The 12,500-nt window shown below is 38.2% G+C and overlaps 2 protein-coding genes across 2 annotated transcripts in view; both read left to right on the top strand.

Annotated features, from left to right (window-relative positions):
• The window catches only part of LOC133026754 (ATP synthase membrane subunit K, mitochondrial-like), a 3,121-nt gene extending 442 nt beyond the window's left edge, over window positions 1-2,679 (top strand). Inside the window, exons 2-3 of the mRNA XM_061093700.1 lie at window positions 2,275-2,367; window positions 2,466-2,679. Of these exons, the coding sequence (XP_060949683.1) occupies window positions 2,275-2,367; window positions 2,466-2,561 (189 nt within the window). The 3' untranslated portion in view covers window positions 2,562-2,679. The remainder of the gene's footprint in view (window positions 1-2,274; window positions 2,368-2,465) is intronic.
• Window positions 2,680-4,969: 2,290 nt separating this feature from the next.
• On the top strand, window positions 4,970-11,344 carry LOC133022723 (suppressor of cytokine signaling 1-like). Its single transcript, XM_061089610.1, has 4 exons — window positions 4,970-5,077; window positions 7,157-7,581; window positions 8,579-8,766; window positions 9,889-11,344. Exons 2-4 carry the CDS (start codon window positions 7,333-7,335, stop codon window positions 10,211-10,213), a joined length of 762 nt encoding a protein of 253 aa, XP_060945593.1. The 5' UTR covers window positions 4,970-5,077; window positions 7,157-7,332; the 3' UTR covers window positions 10,214-11,344.
• The last annotated feature ends 1,156 nt before the right edge of the window (window positions 11,345-12,500 follow it).

Below are 12,500 nucleotides of genomic sequence, written 5' to 3' on the forward strand. Positions count from 1 at the left end.
GTACATCTCTTAACTGTGCAATATTCATTGTATTTATATATCTATGTATACATATATTTACATTAATTTGTCTATATTTGTTATATTTCCTTAAATTTAAGTATTGTTGCTGTAATATTGCAAATTTCCCTATTGTGGGAAGGATTATTATATCTTATCTTATCTATTAACTAGATACTTTTACTCAAGTACAGTTTTTAGGCATCTGGGTACTGTGACTTATTGTAAATGTACGTATATACTCCACTACAAGTCAGCTACAATATTTATGTGAAGGAGGAGTTGTTATTTTCCATGTGTTGTTTTGTTATTTAAAGTTTTCTATTTGTATTTTATTTATTTTTCAAAAAGCACCAATGACATAGATCGAGGGTGTGAAGAATAACCGTAAAAGAATCTCAATAAACATATTCAGGATAAAAAAGAGGTAGAAGTATAGAATTTTACATAAAGTGGTACTATTACTACTAATGGTAAATTTGTCCTGCTTTGTATACATTTATAGATTACCTCACATGAATATTGTAGCTGATAGTAATCAAACACTCGTGGGACAGATGTCGTTAAGAATTTAAAAATCAAACACACGATCAAATTAATAACTATTATTCAGTTAATCTCCCAGGAGTAAATAAAGTCATGGATATTAGTTCCGCTCAGGGAAAGTGAGATTGCAGCACAGCAAGAAACTAAATAGAACTCAGAAAGGAAATAGAGATGATCTCTGGCCCAACGGCTGCATTTTACTCAATGTTAGAACTTATGTAATGTGTATGGTTTGTGCAAATTGATGTGGAAAGATATGTGAGCAGGCGTAAGAACATTAGTTTCAAGTAATTTCAAAATTACATATAATAAAAGATAGATTGCTTTCTGTTATGGATGGATTTATTTATACATTTTATGCCATATCTTATTTTTCAAAGTCTAAATACACTGTTACCATGAAACCTGCAACCACTTGATGTTTTCATTTTGGCCAGTTGGGGCAGCAGAAACAAGCTGTTAACACAACTTAGATAGATGGATAGAGAGGACGGAAGAAAGAAAGTAAGAATGGAGAGATGGATAGATGTTATAGCTTTCATTTATTTGAAATTTTAATTATTTAAGTTTATTGCTGGGTTTTCTAGAAGAATACAACTTTGTGTCTGTTAAGAAAAGTGCTTTGTAAATAAAGATTATTATTATTATCTGACCTCAGTTTTAAACCATTAAAACAACATAAGTCTTTAGAGACTTGAACAGTTAAAATACTGTCAGTGTCATAAAAAAGTAAAATTTCCCGTCAGCAGTTTGGAGAAGAAGAAAAAAAGTCAACCTCTAATGGATTTCTGTGGCAGCTGGAGAATTCATATATTTCGCTAATAGCTTTTGCATCTTATGCATTAAAAAGAAAAAACTTAAAACTCTCTGAGGGCAAAGGGAATTACAGCTTTAAGCTTTTATCACACAGAAGTAGTGTGGCGAGCTGGAGGAGAATGGCTGCTCTCTGGGTGTGCGGGGGTGATTAGCTCCGAGCTCCGGTCGATGAATAATTCAGTTTAATCTCAGTCGGAGGACGTGTTGAATGAGACTCGACCAAAACCCCGGGATTCGCTGCAGCGCTGCCACGTCACGATGAACTGCTGGTTTCAACATGTTCAACTATTCAACTTCTCTTTTGTTTTTGAGCCTCAACTGTCACTCATGATTGCTCCATTTCTTGCCAACTACAGTATCTTGACTTTACTTTACACAACATAAATACATGAATGGATTGTTAAAAATGCATATGGGGTGTGGAAGACTCCAGAAAAAGACTTGGATCAAAACCTCATCCAAATATAACACAAAAAGGAAAAGACAAAACTTACAAAATCTGCAGGTTATATATTAGTATAATAGCGAAAGTCTGACATATGTTAGTATAACACAGAAAAATGTGGTTAGTTTCTAGTGGTTATAAAGGATTTTTATCAAAACACCAGCGAGGAGGCACTGGTATATAATATAATGAGATTGTATAGAGTCAAAGTTTCATGTTCCCATAAATTTAATTGGCAGGTTTCACTTTCATTATAACTGGCATGTACTTAACGCGGGTGATTAATTTATGTTGTGTCTATTTTTATGGTCGAATGTTTTTTTTTTCTTCTCATTTTTCACATTGGATTCTTCTTTCTCAATTTTAATTGTTGCTCACTTCCAGTAAAATGTGATGATTATTTAACCTTACTGTTGCTTCCTCTTATTGTGTGTGCGTGTGTGTGCGTGCGTGTATTTGTGTTTCAGAGGCAGCTGTTTGGCATCGAGGCCCCGGCTTCTTCGGAACTGACTGGTTGGAGGAAATACTTCAACAGCTACACGCTGCAGGGACGCCGAAACGTACGCGACACGCACATGTACACACACGCAGGCTCTGTTACATGTGATGCAGTGTTCAGGTATATGGAGTCAGAACTGTGTGTGTTGCTCTCTTCCAGTACGTCCTGGCTACATACGGAGTCCTGGCCCTTTCAGCAGCTGCCTACATGATGCACAGACAGAGCAAAAAAGAAACTTCCAGCCCAACAGCCTGAAAGATAAGAACTGTGACGATTTAAAATTTACTGCAGGAAACCACGGGACACTAAACAAATGAATGTGAAAGCGTTTGACAGCTTATCGTTTTGTTAATAAATGAAGTGCAAATGTTCAGTGCTGTCTTATCATTATTCAGTGATATGATGCAAAGTCACGCTGGTTGCCATGGCATCTAAGTGTGTGCATGTGTGTGTGTGAGTGTGTTTAATTGTTCACCACAAACAGTCTATTCTCTGCTGAGGAAGCTGCAACCAAACCTCATTTTATTTTCTGTTTCTCATGTATTCTGTTGCCCCGGATCCCAGTGAGAGTTCGAGTCACGACAAAAATCATGCAACAAGTTAAGACTCATATTCAAGTCGTGTTGTAAAATCAGAATAACAACAACACTCTGAATAATTCATACATGTAACAAAGATCATGTCTGAGCTTGTAGACAGTGATACATTGTCGAAACCACAGAATAGTGGGAGGGCCCGGCATAAAAAGAAAAGGAGAAGAGCAAGATATTTTTTTCATTTCAAGAAAATGTCAAAGTGATGGGAATAAGGTCGAATTAACATTAATTACGCAACTTCCTTGATTTATTTTTAACTCTGCTAAATTGGTTAGATCAAGGTTCAATGCAAACGAATGAGATTGTTTTTATTGGAATGATAACAGCTATCAGTTATGTAAAGTATACATGTGCACCACTTCAGAAACGTGTGCAATCAATCAGTCACTCCTCTAACTGGATTCGACTGGAATCGCCTTTATCCTCAACATTTTCACTTTATTCATGAAATAGTATTTCAACTTTATCTTCAATGTTTTGCCTTTATTCTGAAAAATGCTAAATATCTTCCTCTCTCATGTTTGTCCCTCATACTCTGCAGTAAGAAAACCCTGATGCATGAAAATGAGACTCCCCTCCTCTTAGCTCCAGAGAACCATCAACATCAACAATTACATTACATTACATTTCATTTAGCTGACGCTTTTATCCAAAGCTACTTACAATAAGTGCATTCGACCATGAGTGTACAAACACAGAACAACAAGAATCAAGAAAGTACAATTTCTACAAGGAAGCCAAATAACAATATATATAATATACAATATAAGAATATAACAACAAATACTTGCTGCCTCAAGTATTTAATTCTCTCAAGTTATTAAAGGGATGTTAGATCTTCAGGGTGGGACCTACACTAGAATAATAAAATAAAACATATAAAATGAATTCATCAACATAGAACTTTATTTATCCAAAACAGAAATAACATTATACTTGTATCTATCCTAAAGTAGATATATTGTTTTGGTACTTTGATACACTTAGTCTCAAACAAGAAAGTACTTTCTACTTCACTGCATTTTCAAAAAAGCCTGACAATACATGTTAACTTTAAGGAATCTAATGCAATCGAATCGGGCAGTTAACGTCAGAATCAACCTCCTGCACCAGCAGCCTCACTGGTGAAGAATCTCCGGACATGGATTCTGAAGAAGTTGCTGCTTTGACTCACAGTGAAAGTGAAATTGACTAAAGCTGGGGTTAGTAATCGTGACGAATGCTAGCAGGAGCAGGCTAGGGTTAGGGTTAGGGTCTCTCGTCTAGGCTACGCCGCCAAAACCCATGAGTGTGCACGGCCTGACGAGCGCTCGGACCCGACTGTACGTGACTCAATCGCTAACATCTGACCACCGTCCCTGCTTCAGCTGAAGAGCACGAGCAGGGTGAGCACTGGATGTCGGACAGTGACTCAATGACATGATTTGGGCGTGTTTATAAGGAAATTGAGGAGGAATGTGTTCCGGAATCAACCTTTAACATGACAAAGTCTGTATAAGTCTTGTATTAAACAGTAAACATTAATAATTATAGACTAGCAGAAAAAACTGTGGACATAGATATTGATCTTTTATATCGCTTATGTGAATACATCAGCTTTGCATTGGGGAACAAGTACTTTTACTTGTAATACCTATAAATAAATCAAATATTAGACAAGATGGTGAATATCCCTTGCAATTTAAATGCAAGTGCTTACTTTTACTCAAGTACAAGAGTTACTTTTCAAGTACTTTTACATTTAAGGCTATTTATTAGTACTTAAACAAAAGTATTATGTAAACTTTTTATTTTTTTACCCCAACCCTGACACGAACTCGACTCTCACCCGCCACCCAGGTGTGTTTTGAAGTTGACACCGGTCCTCACAGAGATAGAATAACACGACTGAATCACACACACACTGCCGGCAGATCACGTGATTTCATAGAATCCGCGGAAGTGAAAGCAAAACTGCGGAGCGCGTGCGCGTCAATGCGGTCGCGAGCACGCGCTTTTGTGGCTTTACGCTGGAGGCGTGGACCAATCTCATTCTGCCTCTCCTCCTCCTGCAGCCCTCATGTAAAGAGAAAGTAAAAAAATGTTTCTAGTCCAAATGAACCGTGAGTCTGTGCAGGAGAGAAGCCGAAGCTCCTGAATGACCCTGAACCAGGCTCCGACCCCCAGGTATCACAGGTTAGTCCACTTTGTTCTGGCTTCATTCATTAACGCGTAAAAGTCTCTGTGCCACTTTACGCACCAGTGTCAAAATGTGTCTCCGTCATTGATCCTCGAAAGGAAAAAATGTCTTCACCCAGGAACACACACACACACACACACATTTCTCCTGAACTTAACTCTACTAAAACAGACACAAACATATTAAGATAATTACAATTTAAAAACATTTTATTCTCATCGCACAGTTTTAAAAACAAACCTGTTGCTGAGCAGAGGGAGTTTGAAATGTGTTTTTTAAAGAAAAGTTAAATGGACAGAGAAATTACAGAAGTGGAAAATTATTACAAAATATATATACATTAACTCATATATGTTTGATTTAAATCAGTCCCTTTATCACTGGACGTTTGTATTAAATAATAGTAAGAATAAAATGAAAGTTTTATAAAAGAATAATAAAATAAAAATACATTCATATTCCTCTTTTCTCTGATCATGTTTATAGCTGTGTAGGTCGTCAATATTCGGGAAACTCGACCATTTCTCGAATTGTTGTTTCTCAGCTGCAGCACATTGGATCTGAATTGAAACAGTCTGAGTTTTAAGTGCTGACATTTAATCTGACTTCAGCTGCACGGGAATCACAGCCTGCTGCTGCTCGACAACTCAACAAAAAGTACCACACTTCAACGCAGAGGTTAATTTCAAACCAAGCGTGGTTATCTTGATAAAAGAATAATAACAACAGAAACTCCACTGTCGAGGTACTGACAGCTGCACTGAGCCGAGAAAGAGAATTTACACAACAAAGTGTAAAGTGACAACAGTTAAACTCAGTGTCGTGTGGTCGTGTGGTTTGAGTTGAGACAGGAAAAGCAGCACTAAAATATTAGAAAAGTTTTTTTTTTTTTACTGGAGATGATATTTAAATGCTCTCTTCCTCATTTAAAAGAGGAGATAAAAGAAATAGTTACAATTAAACCAGCTGTAAGAATCCAGAAAGATAGTGGAGGAAAGCAGCCTCTCTTTTTTGTAAACCGTCAACTAGTAAAATCACTGTGAGTCTGAGTAATAAATAAAATATCCACTCGAAAAAACTTTATTTATAAAGTACTTCCCCATAATTTACTATAAAAGCAACATGCAAACAGATACGACAAACAAAAAACATTCTTATATATTTATACTCAAACTGGAAATACTAATAAATTATACATATTGTAATAACCTACTTGTTTTTCAGTTTTTTGTTCATAAATTTTATTTGTATTTTTACGCCTGGTCTTTGGGGTCCTGCGAGGAGAATGAGAAAGTGAAAGTGTTTTTTTATTATCATTGTAATCTTACCCCTCATTGATGTGGTTTATTGGCAGCCACATGACCGTATCTGCCCTAGGCAAGCAAACACACACACACACACACAGACACACACACAGACACAGACACTCAGGCTGGAGCCAAAGCGATAATAAGTGATGTGTCTTTTAACAATGCAGCTGTAGTTGTAATAAATGGCAGCATGAACATAGTTGCTCCTATTCATGAACCGAAAGAAAGTTATCAGTCAAATCTTTACAGAGCTTTACAGGAAGTTAAAAAACTGATAAGAGGAGCTAAAAAAAACAAAAAAATCTGCAACTACTTTGATAATTTGCTAATCGTGTGTTATTTTTCCAGTAAAATGCAGAAAATACGATTGGCATATTTTCAGAGTTTTCTCATTTTTAAGAGACTCAATAATAAATCAATGTAGAAAGTGATTAAGATGTTGATTGGTGATGGCAATAATCACTTCAGTCATTTTAACTTGCGTTCGAAATGTTTATTGCAGCAGCAGAACCTTGAAATGTCTGTTTTTAGTGAAAGATCTCAGTTTGCACTACCTGGTCAGAGCCAAACCCCAGACGGACACAGTCAGAGACAAGCTGTTGAACATGAAGTGTTTAACATAGGAAGCAGATACTTCCCTCAGTAGTTAACAAGCAGCCTGATGAGAGTGAATATGATTCACATTTGGAAAAAGCAACTGTTTATTCACAAGTTCAACATAATAATCGATTTTAACTGCTTGTCTGTTTTCTTTCCTGTGAACAGATGAAGCTTCTTCAGCCTCTGCTTCACTCCGGCACTTTGTGCTAACGTGGCTGAATCCTGATTCACAATCTCAAGCTGTCGTTTAAACAACATGGAGTCGTACAGCGGACTGAGCGGCAAATGAGCAGCCAGGAGGGTGTCAGTGATGGAGGCCCTGCTGCCAAAAAGTGGAGGATATGGTGCAACCGATGGTCAAGAGAAGGATTCTCCTGTATAGGATGGTCAGAGACAAACCAGATAAACCAGTTGAACAGAGCCAAAATGAGAAGTGTGCAGCGGAGACACAGAGTCAACTCCCCGAGGAACCTGTCAGCCCCGAACAGAACCCAGAGCTCGTGGGACCAGGCCGCCAAGAGCTGAAGGAGAGGCAGCTTGAGTCACTGCACTGGGACAACGAAGAGGAAGACCATGAACCCTGGATCCAGGTCAGTGAGCTTGAGCAGATGTCTGGAGCGAGTTCAGTCAGAAATGAAACACCTGGATTTCATTTCATGAACTTTATATCCAGCGACGGAAGAAATAATCAGATGTTTTACTCGGCTAATAAGGTCCCGTGTGGAAATACAAAACATATTTAGTAGTATAAACATGAAGATATACTTTAAGTACCAAAAGTACTCACAACTTTCAATAAGAATGAACTACTATATGTACTGCTATAGCATAATTTAACTTAGCTTATTCTATAAATACCTCAACTGTGTCTGTTTGTTGGTTTATTTGTTTGCAGGATAATGCAAAAACTACTAAACTGATTTCCACCTAAATAAAAATTTTGGTGTAGATGCAGATTAAGAATGAAAAATAATATATAGTTAAGATTATCAGACCAGTTATATATTATTATATATTATATTTCTACTCAAAGAACTTGACAATTGTGTGTAGGATTATTTATTGTACTTAATACAACCACAAATGAATCACAAACATATGATATAAATGTGCTGGAAGAAACTAAACGTGATACATGTACTTTGCTGAGAAAGATAGAACTCATCACTGCTGATGACACATCACATCACTGTTTTCATTAAACACACGACTTCCACCAAATGTATTTGATGTGACGATCTCTGTGTCACTGTCTGGAAACTAAGCCTTAAAAAATGTTGAATGTCTGAGTTCATCGTTGGAGTCTGAAGGTTTACATCGAAACCTTCTAGTCTGATTAATAGCATAATTTTACATCAAATTGATAACCTATACGTTTCAATATATTATAGGAATCTACACAAACTAAACTCTAGAATCATTTTGAGTAAAAACCCTTTTTGTAGTCCTCTTTTGCATCCCTGAGTAGCGTCTGCAGGTACAGCAGCCTGTATGGAGCCTGAGAGGTTGTTGAGTGCCTACACTGTGCGGTCTGTACATGTTGATTATCATTATCAGGTTGACTCATTACTTCCTTCTCTCCTGCAGCTGGTCACCGGAGCCGACGCCGACTGCTTGCCCACACACCTGCGTCCGTTCTGCAGCCATGCAGAGTACGTACTGGTGAAGGGCACGTACCAGCAGCTCAGACACAGTGGTTACTACTGGGGGCCGATGACCATGGAGGAGGCGCACACAATACTGACCCACTCGTTACTGGGCACCTTCCTCATCAGGTAACCCACGACTCACCTCTTTCAGAGTTATACAGTTGATTCATCTTTTTGACTGCTCGTGTGTTGCCAAGATAATCTGTGCAACAGAAGCTGCCCAACTAAAATAGACTTGATCGGTTAAATAATGTTTAAATTAATGGAAACTAAAAAGAATGATGTACAATGTTTTAGAGTAAAGCGAAATAGCCCTCAATTTACGATATAAAATATTTATAACTTCACTCCAATTCCTCCCTGTGTTAGAGAGGACGGACAAAGTCCAGTCTTATCTGCAAAAAAACAAACTTTTGCCCTATTTCCAAACAAATGAACGGTCAACGGGAAGGAGAGAGAGAGAGAGAGAGAGAGAGAGAGAGAGAGAGAGAGAGAGAGAGAGAGAGAGAGAGAGAGGAAACGCTATAAGCCATAAGCAGCTGTTACTGTGATGCACCTCCCCCTCTACCAGAGAGAGAGAGAGAGAGAGAGAGAGAGAGAGAGAGAGAGAGAGAGAGAGAGAGAGAGAGAGAGAGAGAGAGAGAGAGAGAGAGAGAGAGAGAGAGAGAGAGAGAAATACAATTATAAATTATCAGTATTATGTTGAGTGTGAACCAGACAGTTACTGCATCATGACAGAAAGGCACAGACTTAATTTAAGAGGCACTGCCTTATTTACACATCATTATAATATATTATATGAATATATTGTATTGATAGTAAATATTTTATAATGAATACATTATAATATAATACCAAGAGATGTTCCCACACTGATATCAGCATCACAAACCCCTCTGATACTGTTGAAAATACAATGTCAGGCATCAGCACTGACACAAATCGATGCCACGTCTGCAAAGTTTATTAGTTATAGTTCAGCTAAAGCAACAATTTTCATTTCCTGGATCACTTCTTATCCCCAAAGCCATCGCTAATCTGCTATCGTTAAAATGTCAGCAGTTTCGTAATGTGTCGCACGGGAAAGTCCCACGAGTAAAACTTCACTTTAATGTGCACTTTATCAGCTATATCTATTTATTTGTCTTCTTCCTAAGTTCTGACTGGCTGTGATAAGCAGCATTGCACAACTCGCTTAAACTTCAGTGGATGTGCACAGAGTGACCGTGTGGTGGCGTCTTCTTTCAGGGACAGCGGCCAGCCGGATGTTTTCTTCACCCTGAGTTACCAGAGCGAGGACGGCCCGACGAGCGTCCGCGTGCAGGTGAACGACCTCCTCTTCAGTCTGCAAGGCAGCCAGAAGAAGTACCCGTCCCTGTTCGCTCTGCTCACCTACTACACCAGCTCCTCCTGCAAGCTGACGGTGCCCTACCGGCGCCAGCGTCCGGAGAGCCTGAGGCAGACGTGCCGGAGGGCGTTTGTTCGTACGTACGGAGCGGAGAACATAGGCAGCTTACCCGGACTCAGCCGTCAAGCCAGAAACTATCTGCACGCGTACCCGCACTGTACATAGACGCACGTGTGTGCACCCAGGGCCTGTTGCTGCATCGAGGTTGTTGTTTGTGTTTTGTACGTTATAAAAATAAACATTGTGTGTTTGTGTTTTGGCACGGCAAGAAAAGTCGAGGTTTGAACGACAGTTTGGCCGATTGTATTTTTCTCTGTGTGCACACATGCGAGTTTGGTTCCTTGGTGATTCTCAAAGGTAGGTGAAAGGGATCTAGTGGCAGAAATTGAATATAAAATAATCCCGTTGATGTTTTCACGAGTGCGTTTTATCCAAATTGTACGAATTGTTATCTTTACTCTAGAATGGGCTTTTTGTATTTAAATGCTTATATTTACATCGAGAGCGGGTCCTCTTAACGGTGGCCGCCACGCTTTTATTTACAGTTGCCCCGGACTGAGTTTTTATGGAGAACTGAAGGCTACCTGGAGGGGGGGGGGGGTGAGGTGATGGGTATTCAATTGCAACATACAACTTCACCACTAGATGTCCTTAAATACTACACACTGAACCTTTAACTGACTTGTATCTATAACAATGCCGTAGACGTTTTAAGGGTGAATTGGCCTCAGCCCCCAAGAGCCTCAAAGATGTAGATGATGTATATATTTGTGTTATTTAACCTTTCTTTGTTATTATAAATATCATCAAGGCAGTTTGTTGCATCTGCAGCTTGTTCAAGGGTTCTTTGCACACATTATCAAAATGGCACAAGAGTTTAAAGATCATTCTGTCAGAAATAACTTTTTCATCGTGTACGTATATGGGGAAGAATTGTAGCGAATGCCTCCGTGACACATTCAGAGTGATATAAATAATCCAAATACACATCAAATAGTGTTTTTCTTTCTGAGATGGTTTGTATAATTTAACATAGTGTTCATGTGTGCGATCATTCTAGTTTTAGGGAGTTATTTGATGTTATAATAATAGGATGACTCCCGATTGGTCGAGCTTGTGTGTCTTGATTCCGCGACTCAACCACGATCACGATCTGGCTGCAAAGGACTTAAAAAGAAAAAGATGGCAAAACCCATGTGTGAGATTTTTGCTTCACTTTTGTACAAACTGAAAGAAATAACCACTTTGCCTGAATACCTGTTATTGTGATGAGTAAAACTTGACTTGAATTCCAAACGTGTAAAATCAACTCATTTGCTTATACTGTTTTGAAATATCATCGGTACATCACTGTTGTTTCGACTGTTTCAGTGGATTCAGGGCATATCCTCCAATTCATTTATAATTAATTTATTAAATTCCAACCAAACTAAGTAGGGGGACTGAATGTGGGCTCACCATTACTTTGGCCCGGGGTTCATCCAGCTTGCAAAGTTTAAACTTGCACATTAACACTTCGAAATTGGTCATCTGTCATTTGTTCTACATCCTGTTCTAAATCTGAGTGGCAGTGGCCCCTTTAGCTTAAATTAGCCCAGCACCAGGGACACACACACGCACACAGTCCCTGTCCTCAAATTATTTCTGCCTTATTAACCTGAAAGATGTCGAAGTACACGTATCAACAAGTAGACACACAGTCAGTTTAAAGTGAGAGAGAGAGCTATATCAAGAGATATTTAAAATAACAATTTAATATTCTATTCTAATAATCTTACATCCATAAACATATGAAAAAACCAGATTTCGAAAAAAGATAAAAATAAATCAACACAAGCAGGAGAATAAATAATGTATTTAATATTATCTTACAGTTTAGTGCACATATGAATAGATACAGTTTAGTTCAATAGGAGTGAGTTAAACCATTATAAGATAAGATGAATATTGAGCCTCAAAGTTGTTAGAGCAGCAGACGAGTGAGAAAGAAGCAGAGACGAGAATCAAAAAGGCAAACAAATAAATTATTAAATACAAATACAGAATATGTACTTGTATACACCTTTCACTCTGCAAATATTGTTAAGAGATGTATTTGAATACTTGTACACTCCTGATCAAAACCTTAAGACCAGTTAAAAAATTGCATGAATTTGCATTTTGCACTGTTGGATCTTAGGAAGGTTCTAAGTAGAGCTTCAAAATGCAAAAAGAAGAAATGGGAACAAGAGACCAAAAGTTGTGAGCAGGCAATTTATTGAAAACAATTTAACTCAAATAGGCTGTTCATCAGCTGATCAAAAGTTTAAGACCAGCCTTTAAAAGCCAAAATCTGTGCAAAAATTTGGATTCCATGTAATTTCCTGTCAAGTTATCACACTGTGAAGATCTCTTGATGGCAAAGGCAAAAAAGCTCACCGTCTTTGAACGTGGTAGGATTGTTGAACTGCAT

This window comes from Limanda limanda, chromosome 2 (genome assembly GCF_963576545.1).
Source record: "Limanda limanda chromosome 2, fLimLim1.1, whole genome shotgun sequence".
Lineage (NCBI taxonomy): Eukaryota > Metazoa > Chordata > Actinopteri > Pleuronectiformes > Pleuronectidae > Limanda > Limanda limanda.

Excerpts from the sequence above, each read along its gene's own strand:
- LOC133022723 (XM_061089610.1), top strand. The coding sequence starts at position 7,333 with ATGGTGCAACCGATGGTCAAGAGAAGGATTCTCCTGTATAGGATGGTC. Across the intron at positions 7,582-8,578 it reads ACCATGAACCCTGGATCCAG|CTGGTCACCGGAGCCGACGC; the intron begins GTCAGTGAGCTT and ends TCTCTCCTGCAG. Across the intron at positions 8,767-9,888 it reads CTGGGCACCTTCCTCATCAG|GGACAGCGGCCAGCCGGATG; the intron begins GTAACCCACGAC and ends GTCTTCTTTCAG.